Source organism: Vespula pensylvanica, chromosome 10, assembly GCF_014466175.1.
Source record: "Vespula pensylvanica isolate Volc-1 chromosome 10, ASM1446617v1, whole genome shotgun sequence".
Classification (NCBI taxonomy): Eukaryota; Metazoa; Arthropoda; class Insecta; order Hymenoptera; family Vespidae; genus Vespula; species Vespula pensylvanica.
In genome coordinates, this window is record NC_057694.1 from 152,632 (window position 1) to 171,077 (window position 18,446).

At 28.4% G+C, this 18,446-nt stretch overlaps 3 protein-coding genes and 1 long non-coding RNA gene across 5 annotated transcripts; 2 read left to right on the forward strand and 2 right to left on the reverse strand.

The window, feature by feature from the left end:
• Nucleotides 1–76: 76 nt before the first annotated feature.
• LOC122632543 (ester hydrolase C11orf54 homolog) lies at nucleotides 77–2,768 on the reverse strand. Its single transcript, XM_043819449.1, has 6 exons — nucleotides 1,938–2,768; nucleotides 1,754–1,852; nucleotides 1,446–1,624; nucleotides 1,083–1,344; nucleotides 804–970; nucleotides 77–589 (listed from the first exon to the last, which is right to left on the reverse strand). The coding sequence occupies exons 1-6, from the start codon at nucleotides 2,014–2,016 to the stop codon at nucleotides 416–418; spliced, it is 960 nt and encodes a 319-aa protein (XP_043675384.1). The 5' UTR covers nucleotides 2,017–2,768; the 3' UTR covers nucleotides 77–415.
• Nucleotides 2,769–4,914: 2,146 nt separating this feature from the next.
• LOC122632542 (transaldolase) lies at nucleotides 4,915–7,195 on the reverse strand. Its single transcript, XM_043819448.1, has 6 exons — nucleotides 7,018–7,195; nucleotides 6,164–6,287; nucleotides 5,865–6,104; nucleotides 5,656–5,781; nucleotides 5,456–5,592; nucleotides 4,915–5,391 (listed from the first exon to the last, which is right to left on the reverse strand). Exons 1-6 carry the CDS (start codon nucleotides 7,112–7,114, stop codon nucleotides 5,117–5,119), a joined length of 999 nt encoding a protein of 332 aa, XP_043675383.1. The 5' UTR covers nucleotides 7,115–7,195; the 3' UTR covers nucleotides 4,915–5,116.
• A 2,749-nt stretch (nucleotides 7,196–9,944) lies between these two features.
• LOC122632544 lies at nucleotides 9,945–12,004 on the forward strand. The gene is made up of 3 exons (XR_006327885.1): nucleotides 9,945–11,113; nucleotides 11,235–11,338; nucleotides 11,428–12,004. It is a non-coding gene; the product is annotated as an uncharacterized LOC122632544 (long non-coding RNA).
• A 337-nt stretch (nucleotides 12,005–12,341) lies between these two features.
• Nucleotides 12,342–18,340, forward strand: LOC122632538. 2 transcript variants are annotated; one of them, XM_043819441.1, is made up of 5 exons: nucleotides 12,342–12,724; nucleotides 13,021–13,069; nucleotides 13,312–13,392; nucleotides 13,481–13,701; nucleotides 14,013–18,340. In XM_043819441.1, exons 2-5 carry the CDS (start codon nucleotides 13,044–13,046, stop codon nucleotides 15,221–15,223), a joined length of 1,539 nt encoding a protein of 512 aa, XP_043675376.1. In that variant the 5' UTR covers nucleotides 12,342–12,724; nucleotides 13,021–13,043; the 3' UTR covers nucleotides 15,224–18,340. The 2 variants fall into 2 exon arrangements, with proteins under 2 accessions (XP_043675376.1, XP_043675375.1); XM_043819440.1 differs by having other exon boundaries at nucleotides 12,344–12,724; nucleotides 13,017–13,069.
• Nucleotides 18,341–18,446: the final 106 nt, after the last annotated feature.

The following is an 18,446-nucleotide window of genomic DNA, read 5'->3' on the forward strand; positions in this document are numbered from 1 at the left end:
CATTAATTGTAAAACGTATAATGCTACAAATATATAAAAAGAAAAAAGTGTATGTAAGGATATGAAAAGATTAAACTAAATAGAACATATTTTTATTAATTTTCTGTGCTATTATACATATCTATTTTTTAATATGTATCTAGACTATTCTTTTAAACGTACTTTTTTCAAATATATTATTGTTAATAAGTATAGTTATATCACCTGTGCATATGCACGCACGCACGCACGCACGCACGCACACGCACACACACACATTCACACACAATAAAACTATGTAAATGTAGGATTGATTAATAATTAATATTAAAATTTTCCGTATTTTATAACTAAATAGAAAGCAGTAATATTTTTTATTAAATATTCTGATATTACTCTTACTGGGCAAACCAATAGTTTATATGGATATAATAAGTTAGTCCTTTCCAAATTTTAAACTCTTCTCTGGTTGATCAATACGGTATAAATTGTTTCCTAGGTTAAAATATCCCAAATATTCTATAGTCTCAGGTGTAGTATCAATATGATAATGTCCTCCTTCACCATGTTGTGAGAAACTGTGAAAATGTTGTACTCTCAGATCTAAATCCTACAAAAGTATAAAATATTCAAATGATATTTTATTATGATAATCTTACAAGCCATAACTTATTAATTACTTTAAATAGTTGCATTAGAAATTAACCAAAAAGTAATTTATTTTCTGGATACCTGTTTTTCATACTAGGCTTATGAATTTTTTTATTTATCCTCCATTAATTTAGTTCTATGTAAATAAATTACAAATTTCAATAAGAACTTACTGTTTCTGAACTCACAAATGTTCCAACAGCTACAAGAGGAGTTGACATATTATAAAAACGTAACCAATCATTTAGTTGCTGTACATTATTTAATGGTGTAGTAGAAAAATCTTGCATAATATGCTGTTTTACTTTTCCTTCATTTATTAAAAATGTTCCACCAATACCTATTTAAAAAAGTGTACTAATTTTTCTTATTTAAATAAGACTGATGATAAATTTTAACACATACGCGTGCACATATACACACACACACACACACACACAGAGTTTATTTACCAACAAGTTTATTTTCATAATGGTGTGCAAGTGCTTTTTGCATACAGGCTATAAAATCATCCTCTCCAATGCGCTTTTTAACATGCACTTTTAAAACGGATCCTGTTTTTCCTTCACTTAAAAAAAGATTTGCTAATAGTGCAAGTCTAGTTTCATTTCCATTTAATGTTTCAAGTGTACATTTTTCACTTGACTTATCAACTGAAGCAATACGTGTTTCATTCTTTATTTCAGATGATGAAACAACTAAATTCATCATTAACTAAAATATTAGTCATTATAATATGAAAATAAATAAGTGTGGAATATACATACATATGCATGCGCGCGCGCGCACACACACACACAAACTGATTTTCTTACTTCACAATTGCAATTTAAATATGGCCATGGCCCAGCACCTGCACCAATAACGAAAGCGTTATCAGAGTAGTTTAAGTGTTCTAAAAACTGATGAATATCATATATCTTATCCCTTTGAACAAGAGGCAATAGATAAGATGGACCTCCAAATTCAAGAATAGTAGGGTTGCCACTTAATCCTAATAATGTTTTTATATAATTTTATAATTAATATATATGAATTCCACCAATATAAATTAATATAAGTTAATATTAAACTTTATGTTTGGTACAATAATAAAAAATATGAAATGCAAATAAAATAATACCTGAAGCAGAAAGTAAAAATGGTTTCTGCGTTAAATCTGGACAATCTACAACTTCTACTTTGACTTCTGCAAAATTTGTACATAATCCTTCTTCTAAAACTGTAATATGATATATCAAATAAAATTAACAATATCAAAGAAGCAGTTAAAACAATACAATCATTAATAAGTCGAGAATATTTACCATTTTTTATTTTATGAAGACTTGGTACATATAATGGTCTCTTTGTAATTTTTAAGTTTTTTACATTTAACGTTGCCATATTGTTAAAATATATATTTTGCTTGTAAAATAAATTATACTATATAAGTTATAATTAAATACACTGGATTCAAGTTTCTAAATTATTTTAACATAGTAAATTGCAAAATATAATAATTTATAAAATAATAATTTACTTCTGAAAGAGAAAATATGTTATAACTATAAGATGATAACTGCAAACACTATCTAATCACATGCTCCTATTATATGACCTTCTCACTGAAGTAGATATCCGTATATATAGACGTAATGTTAGGTTAATAACGTATCATTGGATTTTGCACCGATAAGAAAAGATTCTCTTTCTACAAACGTTATTTTATCTTATAAAAAAAATATGATTATCAGTTGAGAACATTTATATATATTTGAAATATGACAATGAATCAAGAAGATAATATTGCTAAAAAATATTAAAATATTTACTCAAATTATAGGAATTAGAAGCTATAATAAATTAGAAATTTAGTATAATCACTACTAAAATATCGAAATAAAAATTATGCTTCTCCAGAAACAAAACAATCACCTACTTGTACATATGCCTGTGAAAACATGTGCACCTTTAACATAACAAAATTCTCATACAATAATACTTTTCTTTGTACAATATATTTAAGGCAGGATTAATATAAAGTAGATGAAAAGAAAACCTTCTTATTGATACGAAATTCATTTACCGCGACTATATAATACAGTTATAGGTTATAATCGATTCTATTACAATTGAAGGAAGACAGAAAAATTCGTTACTATATTCCCTATTGTAAATGCATAAAGAAAAAATATTATTGTTCTTCGCAAAATAGGATTAGTCGTGTGCGTGTGTGCGTGCGTGCGTGCGTGCGTGCGCGTGTGTGTGTGTGTGTGTGTGTACTGCACAATGCAAGTTCTTGTATTTACAAAAACCCTCTACAGGTTTTACTTTACACTCAAAAATGAATGCAGCAAAAGTGAAATATAAATGTGCAGGAACGTTACAAAATACTGAATTGAAAGGCGTTAAAAAGTTGATATTGCAGAAATATAACTATCGATAGTCTACTTTATTACATTACTTATATATATGTGTACAAGATATCTTATAATATTTATAAAACTATAAAATAGAGTTTTTTTTTATGGTCGTAATTTTAGGTAATAATTATAGTTATTATAGTACTTAGTGCTTTCATCTTAGCAATGTGTTAAGCACATAATTTATTACTTGTTACATTTAATAATTGAAATGAAATTATGCCTTGTCTCCTGTACATTATTCATACATTCAAAAGAAGTTCAAAAGTTAATTTTTTATAGTATATAACGTTTTTCTGTAATAGGTTGCTCTATACTGACATTTGATTTGATATATCAACAAAAGATTCGTTTTCGTTATAATCAAGAATAACTTTTGACCTAATATAATCATGTCCTCTTTTCGTAATAGTAATACTGTTTCGTATTTAATTAAACATATCACTAGAAAATTTTGTCATCTTTCAGGTGTATAATTCAATGAGAACTATCTACATAACATACAAATCCTTTATTTGTAATAACATACAGTAATATCGTGGTATGATAATATGATAATAATGAGTATAATTGGAATATTCCAGTATGGTGGGGATAACAGACAAAAAGCCCGCAAAGCAACTTTGCACGTTTCTGATTACCTCGTGTAATAACATTACGTAATTGTGATTCTGTAAACAAGTTTCTTCGAACACAATAAAAGCATTCGAGATTTTTTTAAGCATTTATTATAGCATCTAAATATCATTACATTGACAACGTAAATTTATATCGTTGAAATTATTAAAAACATAATTGTTTGATTTAATATAAAACTGTTTTCTTGTGCGTAAAGTATACTATTTACAACTTATGTTTGGTTATAGAATGTACGATTATAGTGCATTTTTAGATATTACGCGAGAATATCTTATCGTCATGCGAGAATGTCTTATGTAATCACAATTGTGAAAAACATTCATTTGCTATTACTTTTGATATAAACGTAAGTTTTAAATTTGATTTGAAATTTTGCATGAATCATGACATGTTCTACATTCATGTTGAATAGATTCTAATATAAAATAACAAAGAAATGCCTAATAATATGGAAATTTTGATAAATGTATTACTTATTAATGCAATAATCTATTAGATTATTATTATAAACTTCAAGCTGTTTATTTTTTCTTGATCCCAAAATATAATATAATAACAATTTTATCTGTAAAAGTAAAAAAGTATGTGTATGTAGTTATTATACAAGATTGGTAATATCAAGTTATTGCAAATGTATGATAATCACCACAACAATAAAATTTAAAGGCGTTGAGAGATAAAGCTTTAGCTAGACTAAGATCCAAAATTGATTGAAACAAACATAGATATATAATATTATTTTTAAACATTAAAGTATGATGAGATCTTTTCTAATAATCTTTTATACTGTATGTAAAAGCAAGCAATTAAGTCATTATCATCATCAAAGCTAAAAATTGCTTATAATCTCATTTAAATCAAATTTTTTATTCATTTTAAGCAAACCTAATAAATATTATGTTCTTTTTAAACCATAAACTATCCTTTTTAGCATGCTATATAGTTTTGAGTTTCTAATACAATATTTATATAACTCAAGTTATATGTTTTCTGTGAAATTTTAAATTTACAGGGATTGTTTTATATAATTGTACCATAATATTACTGTGAAAACTAATAAAAAGGAAAAGATTTTATGACAATGATTAGTAACCCTATAAAAATGTTGCAAAATAGTAAAAATATACATACACATATAAAAAAAATACAGGTAGTTATTTCAAACAGGATAGAATAGGTAAATATTTATACAATAACTACATCAGAACCTTTGAGGAGATATACATGCATATAAATATATATATATATATATGATTCTTTATATAAATATATACATATACACATTTTATAAATATAACATATGTATACATAATAAACCATCCTTTTTACAAATAGTAGAATTTTAAACAGAAATGTATAATACATTTTAAAGTATATCTTCAATAAGCATTTTTACAAAATAATTATTTGTTACACTTATGAGCAAGTATTTTTGAAAATGCTTATATTTGCAATTTTTCTTGCAATAGTTTCTCAAGTTTGCGTACATCTATTGCAAATTTCCGAATACCTTCGCTTAGTTTATCAGTTGCCATCTGATCCTCATTTAAAAGCCATCTAAATTTGGCCTCATTTAAAGTGATTTTTTGTAGGTCGCTTTTCTTAGCAGCATCCTCTGTTAATACTTTACGAATAGGTTCATTGCTTTTTTCCAATTCTTCCAATAATTTTGGACTTATGGTTAAAAAATCACAACCAGACAATTGCTTAATTTCACCTAAAATTTGTATATATCAAAATGTCTATATATTATCTTTTTTTTAAATTCATTATAAGTTTACCTGTATTTCTAAAAGAAGCACCCATTACAACAGTTTTATAGCCAAACTTTTTATAATAATTATAAATTTTTGTAACTGACAATACTCCTGGATCTTCTTTAGCTTCATATACTTTCTTATCTGTGTTCGCTACATACCTGTAAAAATGATTAATATGAGTAATTATAATTTTAAAATGTTAAATTGAGTAGAACATTTACCAATCAAGGATTCTGCCAACAAATGGTGAAATAAGAGTTACTCCAGCTTCTGCACAAGCAACAGCTTGAGTGAAAGAAAATAGAAGAGTTAAATTGCAATGAATGCCATACTTTTCCTCAAGTTCTCTATAAAAATATATATTGAAATATATTCAATTCCAAACATTATTAAAATATAATGATAGTATAATTTATATAGTAACACTTACTTTGCAGCTTGAATGCCTTCCCAGGTAGAAGCTAATTTAATTAATACACGTTCCTTGCTTACTCCATTCTCTTCATATAAATCAATCAATTTTTTTGCTTTTTCAATGCTAGCATTTTTGTTGAATGATAGCCGAGCATCTACTTCAGTAGAAACTCTTCCAGGAATAATATTAAGTATCTCTTTACCAAATAAGATACATGTGAAATCTAATGCTGCTTCAATTTGTTCTTCTAATGTGCTAATAATAAAATATGTTTTTAATTAAAGTGAAAAATGTAAGTAAATATTTTTACTTACGATCCTGTCTTTTTGCCATAATGAACAGCTTTGTCAATTAAATGAGCATATTTCTTTTGACTGGCAACAGCAAGAATCAAAGATGGATTGGTAGTTGCATCAGTCGGTTTGAATTGTTCCATGGCTATAATTAAAGATTAAATCACGTTTAAAGGTATAACTGCAGTCTTAACTTCTTTTTTAGATCTTTATTTTTTTCAATGATATTTAATGAAATAATGAATCAATGATTCAATTTATTCTTCAATCATTTAATTTAAACAGATGATCATAATCCTTATTACGGAAAATTAATATATAGGATACTGTGCTAAAGCATTATTAATAAAACATAATATTAAATTATATTTTATATATTTATTATCAAGGTTAGTTTCCATACGATGGTTGTAAAATACATGTATTAAATAAACATGCTTTATATTTCGTTTAACAATAATTGATGGCAACTTTACTATTGCCGTTGTTATATAAAATTAATACCGTTCCAAGTATTCGAAACACGCAATAATAAATATATCTGTTATTGTTTTGCAACGAATATTTTTGAATTGGTCGCGTGAACATATCGATACATTTTTCATGCATGTGTATGTGTGTGTGTGTCCGTGTGTGCGTACATGTATTTTGTTATTTAAAATCATAATTGTATTCCTTTTTGATATTAAATTCTATGGAATAATTAATATTCGGATATATCACACCTACCATCTAAGAATTAATCATAAATATGACGTAAAAAACAAATCATGCGTTTGTTGCATTTACGTAAAAGCAAGTTCGGTAACCTTCACCTATGCCCGGAATCGTATGACTTTAAATATATTTTTTTTACTCGAATTTTATTTACTTACCTTCAAAGTCACCGGTGTCGGCGACAACTGTTGTCATCTCCTTTAATTGAGCCAGTGAACTCGACATCTTCACTTTCTTTAATTGTGGCTCACTCATTCTATCGTTACCTTTATAAACTTCGAAACATTGAAAATTTTGTCGACTGGAGCGCGTGGTTGCCAAATGCTTGGGAATGTTATCATCTGTGACGTTATAGTATGATGGCGCTGATGAAATTATAAATCCAAAGTTAGAAAATCAAAGTATTTTAATTAATCGTAAAATATAAAATTACAATATCGTAATAGAAAGATAATGAACAAGTAATATAATAACTATTCTTTTTTCCTATCTATTTATACATTAATTCATATTTGATACAGATTATTACATTATTAATATCAATATTTATCAACTCAAATAAAAATTGTACACAAAATGTATTTTATTGTTCATTAATGAATAGTGAATATATATGTATCTATTTATGTATATATATATATATATTGTGTTATAACATTATTTTTATTCAAATGCTTATCCTATTAAGCTCTGAATGGAGAAACGGTTACGTATGATGACTTGCAAATTTTATTATAATAAATAATAAATAATATGCAAATTCACTTTTAAAAATGAATCTATAGGAGGTAATTCTTCCTTTAATCTTTCTCATGCAAATTAAATATTTTTGTTCAATACTTTTAAAAACAAAAAAAAAAAAAAGAATTTGAAAATGCTAACTTGAAAATGCTGAATGAAGTGGAAGATAACTTTTTAGACAATTAAAGAAAAAAGATTATTAACCCAAATAATGTTTAATAAAAAAATAATATATTTATATTAAAAACATAAAAAATTGGCAGTATTATTATTGAATCATACATGTGTAATGGTTTTGTATACATATATATAAAAAATGGATGTAGGGAATTTATATTTTCGTAATTAATTTAAAGATTTCAGAACTAAATGATGTTAAAGATTCAGTAACTATAGTGATCCGGTATTTTTTACTATATTGATTCGTCTTAAAGATGGTACGACTGACTATAAATGGCACATGCGAGATGTACTCGTATATGAAGTAGGATGTGCGTTTCATTTCATGAATGTGATACGATGCACTTTACGCATTGTCTTCATGAAACGAAACGAATCTGAAGAAAAAGAAATCAAAACTCGTGGTAATATTATCAATTGCTAATAGTTAATTTTTATTTTCTTATGCTACTTTGTAATCATTTTTAAATCCGTCTCGCATCTTCTTGCGACATTAATAAAATTATTCGTTCGTTATTCCAATGCAATTAAATCAGACCAATTATGTTGCCTTTGCTTCTTATATTGAATATATCTAAAGGAAAAAGAAAATAGTTACATGAAACCATGTTTTATACGTAGTTATGTTGTGCAATTTTATATTTTAATAAAGTTCTTTCTTAAATAATTAATATTATGGTTATTGGTTTATAATGTTGATAAATAAGTAGGTTAAAAGACAGAAAAATTACTATATATAACTGTTAAACCCAAATTACATTATAGGTTTTATACAACAAAACAAATAGATTTGAACTCCACCAATTGCTTTATGTTTTTCCAATATGTTTGCCTAGTGGTTTCTATTTTTTGTGATATACTAAAAATACGTTTACTAGGCTCAACGCATTATAAGGTCTCAAATAAAAATTAAAGTACCAAAAATATAACCTAATGAATCAAAGGAAAATAGAATTATGTGTATGTATGTATAAAATAGTTCCAATTCAATTAATTAATATTAATTAATTTGAATAATTAATCTCATTAATGTTAATTGTAAATAATCAAAAAGTTCTATTTCAATTCTATCAACATCAATACAAGATTACGAACATGTGAATATTGTCCATTTGGATATTGATAACGCATGGTTGCAAATAAAAGAAAATTTTAGTTTAATAAAGTATATAAAAGAAACTATAGAATGTAATTTATATATTTTTAATTGGTTAAATCACTATGTACAATTTAATTTTGATTCATATAAATATAATATAGAAAGTAGCAATAATTGCAATAAAAATATTATTGCAAATATAAATCTTAGGAAGCAGTTATTTATATTTTACAGCCTTGTTTCTAATACCTTATCAAAGTATTCTCCTATGAACTTAAAAGAGAAAATTAATAAATTAAAAGCATGATATAATCTAAGTAAAAGGATATTAAAATATGAAGAAAGAATAAATTCATTTCATATGATATATGGAAAGATTGAATTGAAAAATAAAATAAAATTCAAGAGAACAAATTATATTAAAATTTTTAATTTCTTTATTAGATAATGTACCTAAAATGATAAATAGCATTGAATCTATTATTAATACTTCTTTTTATAAATTACTAAATGTAGCTAATGATATCACTTTTCTTATTAATATAGTTATTTGTAAAGAATTGTATTAGCTATAACTTTTCATTTAACTCGTAATAATATTATTATTATTTTATATTATTATTTTTAATATCATATTAATTATTATTATTTAATGTAAATAATATTATGTAAGAAAATAAATGGCATTATTTAGTTATGCATCAATCAATTAGTAGATTACAATTATATAAAAATTTAAATGAAGTTACAGAACTATTTATTATAAAATTTATATTTTCTTTTATTTTTATAAATTAAGGATTGGTAATAATGTAATTAAGATTGTTTCCCATTTTCTTATGGCACTATAAATTAATATTTATTTACTTATTTGTTGTATTTTATATTTGATATCAATTACTAATAAAACAGAAAGGTCTCTCTCTTTCTCTAAATTTAAAGTGTACATACATAGGTAACATTATTGTCCTTTAAATATGTTTTTACGTTATTTGTTACTTAATATAATATTCGTAATAAGAAGAAGTTATTTCAAAATGGAACACAAACATATTATTTATTTAACAAGCATGGGTTTCATATTTAAATAATTTTTTGGATAAAGCAATATAAAAAAGAAATTTAGTTCCGAAATTTAGAAATGTAAAATATTGATTGAATAGAAATGAAAAGTATTGATTAAGAAAAACAGAGGAATCATGTTACTGCCATAGTAAACTGTAAAAAAAAAATATGTTTAATTATAAGTTCATAGTTCTTTAATTAGTAGAAATCAACTTTTTTTTATTTTAACTTTTATTAAATTGAAAGATAACCTACTTCATAAGTGATAGTGGAGGCATGCCAGGATCTGCACCTTTTCTAAATCCTGTAAATATATATACATATATAAACGTATATTTACCAATGTTAAAACATTTATCATACATATTATGTTATAAATATCAATAAATATTTATAACAAATATATTAGGTACAAAATAAAATCTAACCTAAAAAGAGGACAGTAGGAATAAAACCCCAATGAAATATAACTTTGCTGACATCTAAGACAATAGCAATCTTTTGCTTTGTGCTTGGGCTTATTGCCATTTTTAGAAAATTAATTTTTGATCGATGATAGAAGAAGTACCACGTACGTACTCAAAGGAAATCTTATCCATACAATCTCAATTCACACAGATACGGTGTCCAATTCTCGTTGGATCTAACTGACCTGAAAATACAAGTCACATATTCATGTATATAGAATAAGATCTTATTAATTCTTTTTTGTGACAAATCAGGTAAAGTTACAACGGAATGTATCTTATCCCTAGGCTATTATAGGTGATTTTTTGAACGTTTAATTATTAAGGCGTATGTACAACAATAAATAATAATGATATAAATTTAATTTGTAACGTTGACGTTTAATCTGAATATATATTGTTTCTATAGTTTCTAAATAATGTAAATAAAATAGAATTTGATAAGGATAAATTAAAGGTATAAGATTATTTTTGTATAAACATCTTATAGAAGTAATTACTTACGTATATGCATATTGTTAATATGTTAAGAAAAACGTAGGTATTATAAATTTGATTCGATTAAAATAATAAAAAAACTAAGTTATTGATATTTAATTACATTATATCATAGTGTTAAAGATGATTGTTGAGTTATTGATCATGTTTTCCATGACGAATATGTTTACACTTTTTGTTATTTTGATATCAACAATTTCAATGGTGAGTGAAAGAAGAAAAAAATTCACTACTATTGTATTCATTTTATAATACCTACAATTGCATATGGAATCATAGTATTGTATTTGGCTAACTGATACTATTTTGTAATACTGTCTTCTAGTCATCCATATATGATTGTGCATAGGGACTGTGTGATCCATAGGAGTTTTGTTGCGATTAAGAAACTTGTTGTCCTATTGGATAATATGACATAGTTTTTATGGTGTAAGTAAAGTTTTGTTATTATAATTTTGAACAACAATAATGTATGATTTGAGATTGTTAGATAAAGTAATATTCTTTTATGTTTACAGGACATTAATCTTAGGAATATTAGCCATAATCATGATTTGCTGCATCGGCTTTTACTATAATATGCAAAAGATCTGTTCTATATTGTCACAGAGACATACTAGTATAACATACATGATAGTACGATCAAATCCTGATTCATAAATAAAACTGGCAACAACAAATAAGTATTTAGGGATAAAAAAGGATAAAAATACTTGTAATATACAAGAAAATTAGTAGAATAATAGAGAAAAGAACAACTTTTTCATTTATTATTTACTATAACAGAGTATTGACATTGTATATATTTTTTGTTTATAATTACAATTTTTTAATTTATAATTATTATAATAATATATAATATATAATATATAATATATGATAATATTAGGAAGAAAATTATGACAATTGCATGACATATAGATAAATTCATATATTTTATATGAATTATTTTTTAATAGTGAAATGATAAGTAAACTTATTATATTATTCCAATTATCTCATCTATAAAATCACTATTAAAGTGAAATATTCAATATTTTGTACTCATGTACCTAATATATATTGTATGTATGACAGTAATGACATCAATTAATTTTATGAAAATATAACTTTACATTTATGAACATACTATGTTGTTATATGTGATATAAATTCTAAATGTATATTAAATAATTTGTATTCGTATATTGTATTTTTATGAAAATTGTATTCGTGTATTATATTTTATGAAAATATAACTACATTTATGAACATACTATGTTATTATATGTGATATAAGTTCTAAATGTATATTAAATAATTTGTATTCGTATATTGTATTTTTACGATGATTATATTTTTAGAGATATTAAATGTGGTCAATTATTAAAAGTTACAATTATTATTTAATTTTAAATAATAATTTAATTATTACAATTATTAAAAGATTATAACAATTTTATAATCGTCATAATATAAATATTAAGTAATATAACATAAAATTATATATTTTACAATTGTTATTTTTAAGTAGAAGATTTGAGATAGCTGTTTCTTTAAATTTACCGTCGGTAATAGTGGAATCTGTACGAATAATTATTCATGTTGGCTATACTGCATAATATGACGTCATGATTGAGTCCCGAAATTGAAATCAATAAATGGTGTGCGATGTTGTGTGCACATGCCAGTCGGAGGTGATTATGTCAAAACATAGCGCGAGTTCGTATTGTTTTTGATTGTGGGAAAGTGGAATAAATGTTTTTCGCCAAAATGACTGGTAGCACGAAAAGGAAATTGGCGATATTCATAGGAACATCCAAATGTTTAGTTTATGTAAGTTATATTACACTATACATGATTTTATTACATCAATCAAGCACGGTCATTCCATTATGTACCAAAGAAAATGGTTATCGAGACATTTATAAAAAAGATTCTGTTTAAAAAAAAGCAAATATTCCGTTTTGTTGAGATTTGTTCACGAATATAACGATTGTTTAGCATTCGTTTGTTATAAGTATTTAAAAACAATCGTACAAATCGTATCGTGTCATTTAAAATACATTGACTTTCATATATTATTATTTTTATTATCAGATCATAATTAATGACAAAATTCTTTTAGGCAGAAGCCAAATACTGTGCCTCTGAAATGCCTGAACAAGTAAAATATTATGAGTGAGTTACATATACGTTACACTTAATAATTAATGTATCTTAAGATTTTCATTTGTACGCATGTGATTTATAATGTTTATATTTATTATAACGATACGCGAGAATTACATAAGATCGATGCATTTTCTGATCTACATATATTTGATTTTCATTATGAGAAATTTTTCTTAACGAGAAATATTTCATTTGTTTAAATGAAAACGATAAGCGTTAAAATTTTACGAAGATTATTTCGATCTCAGGTGTTCTAGAAGCGAATACTGTTGCGCCTTCGGCTGCTGTGTCTCTCCTGGACTTCATTTTCATCATTTATGGTATTATTGGTGCGTACATTTTTAATAATTATAAATCGAGATTCGAAATCATTAATCTCTCATATTAACGTTATGATTTTTTTAATTTTTTTTTTAGGATCCTAGTTATAATCATGTTTCTGGTGTGTTCCGGAGGTGGTTGGTGGTATCGATATAGGTTACAGGGAAGATATAGAGCCGCTGCATCTGCAATCCCAAGTAGATCTTCCAACTCGAGAACGCAAAGCACATTTCGAGGTCAAGCTTGTCAACCGCAACAAGCCCGTATCTCTTATAATTCAGCAAGGAACACCGTCCTATTACATCGTATGTGGAAAGGCTAGTAAATTTTCTTTCGATGTCATTTTTATCGATTATCAAATATTTAACTTCGATGAAGTTTTTTTTTAAATTGATCTTTCATGATGGTATAATTAGGCACGTACGGTATCGTATTTTAAAACTTCCCGATTTTCTTCAGAAAGCAATCGATTTAACATTTACCACAAAACACTTTACTAACCTTACGTTATTACTTATTACACCCAAATCCAAAACTTTTTGGGAATGTACATAACGCTCGATAGACTCCATGAAATTTATTGTTGGTCTACGAAAACGTATTTTCTAAAGAGCAGATTTTCCATTAGGTCCTCAAAGGAATGGAACGTCTCCCAATTTCAACGGTAATGCAACGACGTCGACGCATTATCAAAACATGAATGTGGTGTTGAACGACGCCAATTGTCCCTACTATCAATTATATGGTCCACCACCGAGCTACGAAACGGTGATCGCTCAAACTCGAGGAAAGACGTCGTCGACGCCAACATCACCGGAAGCAGGAGCTACTAGATTGAATTTGGTACCAGGGAACAATGTGATAACGAATCCGAGCGCGCCTTCGTATTTCGCTTATCCGTGTAGTCCGGCAAGATTAAATCCTACCGTGATGGATCCGGGCTCACGTGGTCAACAGTCCATGCAACAGTGTGCAAACGGTCCGGTGAATTCACGACAGAACAACACTGAGGATTGTACGCAAGAGAACGCAGCGTACGTACGTTTTCCACAGTACTGTCCGGCGGAAAATGTTGTCGGTAGCGCTGCCGTCGTCAGGCAGAATTTCTGTGTTTCTCCTTTGCGACAGGAACGGAGTTTGGAGACGCTCTCGCCGATTGACACTTTTGAACGTCCGCCGATCGTACACGGTACTTCGAGAAGAGGTAAAACGCTTAAGCCAGAAGTCGATTCGAGCGGTTCGAGAGAACGGAAGGTCTTGAGAGACGTTTGTGAGGGCGTGGACTGTACGATATCTCAGGTGCATGAACAGACGAAGCTCGAAAGTTGTTCCTCGAACGGAAGATACGGACAGCATCGTCAGCAACTTTGGAAGGAGGACATGAAGGGCGACGACGTAGATGAATTTTTCTCAGCCGTTCGTTCGAGGACAATGGAGAAAACGGATGAGATCGACGTTGGCCGGAATAACGCTGGTAGATTATTCAAATTTGTCGGAAGATATGCCACTGGTTCGAAACGCGATGAGGATGAGGAGGATGAAGAAGAGGAAAGAGAGGAAGAGGAGGAAGAAGAAGAGGAAGCTAGGGATTCCTTAGGTTCTCACGAAGGGATCTTCGCGCGAACGACTTTTGCTTTGTCCGAGAACGCTAAGGGGAAATATGATTTCGCGAATCGCGTTCTTACGGACGTCGCTACGAGTCCTCAATCAAATCCATCCAATAATGTGATAGCCGGGTCATTCGTTTCCGCCGCGAGACATTTTGACGCGACGAGAACGAACACTGACTCTGATTTTGAAAGTAAACGTAGATTAGACAGGTCGAAATCGTTAGATTAAATACCGCGTCCCTTTTTATCTGCACTCCGATGAATGATTCCTCGTCAATCGATCGATTGATCGATCGATCCTTTATTCATGTATACGCTATTCGTCGTGTCTGATCGATCCGTCCTCCATGTGGAAAAAAAAGGAGGCATGTGTTGAAGCCATTCAAAGGAGTCGCTTACGTCGCACGTGCCGGTAAAATAGATATGACCTTCGAATTTTCAATTATTTTGATTATGTACTACGTACTAGGATAACGCAGAAGCGTTCCGTGTTGGTTTTTCATTTTTCTATAAACTCGTATAACTTCCTGGCAACTCGTGTAAACGCTTATGCAATTATTCTTATTTAACGATTTTTCTTCTCGCCAATATTATCAAACTTCATTATTGATTGATTTCTCGTTTATTTTCTTATTTTATAGTTTGCTTCTGTTTATCGTTAAATATTTAGAAAGATGCATGTTTATAACCCATACGTATATATTACATCATATTTCTTATCCTATATTATTGGCTGTGTGACGTATTATCTCATGTGTATTTGGCTCGTCAAATTCCCTTTCTTCTCAACATAATCTTAATGTCAAGCTTGTTTCTCGTTGTTTGTTTCTCTCTCTCTCTCTCTCTCTCTCTCTCTCTCTCTCTCTCTCTCTCTGTTTCTATCTCTTTTTCCTTTTTTCCTTCTCTATTTTGGACTTTACAATTAAGTATATACCCTTTGTTCTCATTCAAACATTTCGACGACGTATTACAAATTGTAAGTGTAATTTTTTCGACTTTCGGACGTAAATTTATTCTTACATAGATATTTTACCTTGTGCTCGGGCATAGTCCAGTGTGCCCCTACATACGTATGTATGTATATTGTGCATAGATATATACATACATATATACTAAACGTGTGACACATGAAACACGTTTTTGCTATAGTTTTTTTTTCTGATAAAATATGTAAGAAATTTTAGTCGTGACTTTACTAGCTTTCCAATACGAAATTTTGTCTTTACGATTTACCTTATATATATACGGGACCACTGCCCCTAGTGATATATAAGATCGGTCCGAATTAATAAGCTACGTACAATCTGTTTTGTATAAGCTCATTCTCGACTCGCATAATAGTATACCATTATTTTATTTTTATTTCCCTTAAATCTCATTGCGATATTGAGCAGTTTCGTTGTAAATAATCGGCGAAACATTTTCGCTCGCGGACTAGTAGGTCTTTGCGTTACGCAAAATGTTCCCTTGCGTATGCGGAGCTTCCGCGTTTTCAAGTTGGTAATTATTCACTCGATTTACGCACAAAGTGAAGAAAACAAATGAAAAAAAAGAAACGATGTCGATCTTATATTTACTCCATTTCATATTCTACGTCGATGTGATAAACGTCATTTTTCTAATCTTCGTCGTTGCACAGATCGTTACTCTTTACGAAACAGATAAATTTTAAATATTATACATACATATATAACGTTTGAATCCATAGGATAATTTACAATGACTATCTTGTCGTATTTTTTAATAAGAAGCAACAAAAAATAATATATATATTATATTATATTATATTATATTAATATTCGTAGACGTCGACGATGGGCAAACATGCGACGACGATGTCCGTTTCTAATCGGGCTTCTTATGAGAGTTTAGTCTTTACCAATAATGCACGTTATTTCAGTCTCAGTATTAAGGACTAACGAGAGCACAGTAAACAATCAATTATCGGAGAATATAAGCGTTAAGCTGTAATTTTAACGAAAGGATTTTTAGTTTGCTTGCGCTATTATACGTAATACGATGCATAACGACGATACGCGAAGCTAATATCGATGAAAGCTTCTAGCAAGAAACGATCGTACGTATGTATGTACGTAAGTATGTAGAAAGCAAGAACAGAATATGATCGGAACAAAGATTATTCGATCGATTGTACGGGTTCGAGTACGTTTTCTTATATTAAAGCAACGCATGTTCTATTTCTTACTCGCTTACAAATCCTTATGATATCCTAATCGACATAAAAGATCACAATAGACATGTGATCGCGCAACGTTAACGCGATGATTATTATGTATTACTGCTGAGAAAAAAAATCTAAAAATTGATTATTTTATTATATATACATACATATACATATATATTGTATATCAATACGAGATACGCTATTATAAAATAAGTATTATGTCCATCAGGGAATACACGTATTATGTGTGTATATCGTGCGATTCCAGAAAGTCTGTTTCTACAGTGCCACGTTCCGCCATGTTTTGTTCTCTTCGATGAGGATTCGAAACGGAACATAGAAAGAGAAGTAAGAGGAATATAAAAGAAGAGAGGAAAGGGAAAAAGAAGAAAGAAACGCTATGACGTGCCACCGTCTGTAACTAAGTTTTTGAATGTAATAGAGCGGTCCAAGATAAGCGTACATACGTGCCAATAGCGTCAAGATAAGAATGTATCGAATGTATAAGACACGATGAAAAAGAAGTTCTTGTCTTTACAAATATAAAAAATGCGAATATAAAATATATATATATATATATATATATATACACACCCATATGGACAGATACATAGATACATATATAAACACACACAGTCACGCATGTAAAGATATATACGCATATGCGTACATACGTATATACACATACGCGTGTGTTACATATAGATATGAAATATACATACACTATTTTTTGTAATCGATCCTAATTTATCAAAGCGGGTCTGTCCAATGGCTACCGAGGTAACACGCGCGGAAAAAGCATTAGCGTAATCGCGTACGGCACCTCGAATTTGGTCGTGAATCCCTAGAGATTTCCAGCATCACTATATTTTGTGTGCGTGCGTAGCCTACGTGTTATAACGATAGCTTTAAAAAGGATAAACAAAAAGCAAAAAAAAAAAAAAAGGAAAACCAAGTCTAGATCCGTGGCGATCCTCTTCATCGTAATGTACAAAAGTCGCGCGATGTATCGCATGAAAAAAATGTACTGCGAGTGCGAAAAAGTGACAAGAAGATAGGCGAAACAAAAATAAAAAAAAGCAAAATGAAGAAAATATTGTACCTAACGTGGAAGGACGTCTTTATGAAATAAAAACACGGAATATTTATTCACATAAAAAAGGAGAAAAGAAAAAAGAATTACGCGTGTGCGCGTGTGTAATACATTATGTATTATATACATTTATTTATTATGTTTCGATCTCGAATCCTTTTTTCGATAGAATTT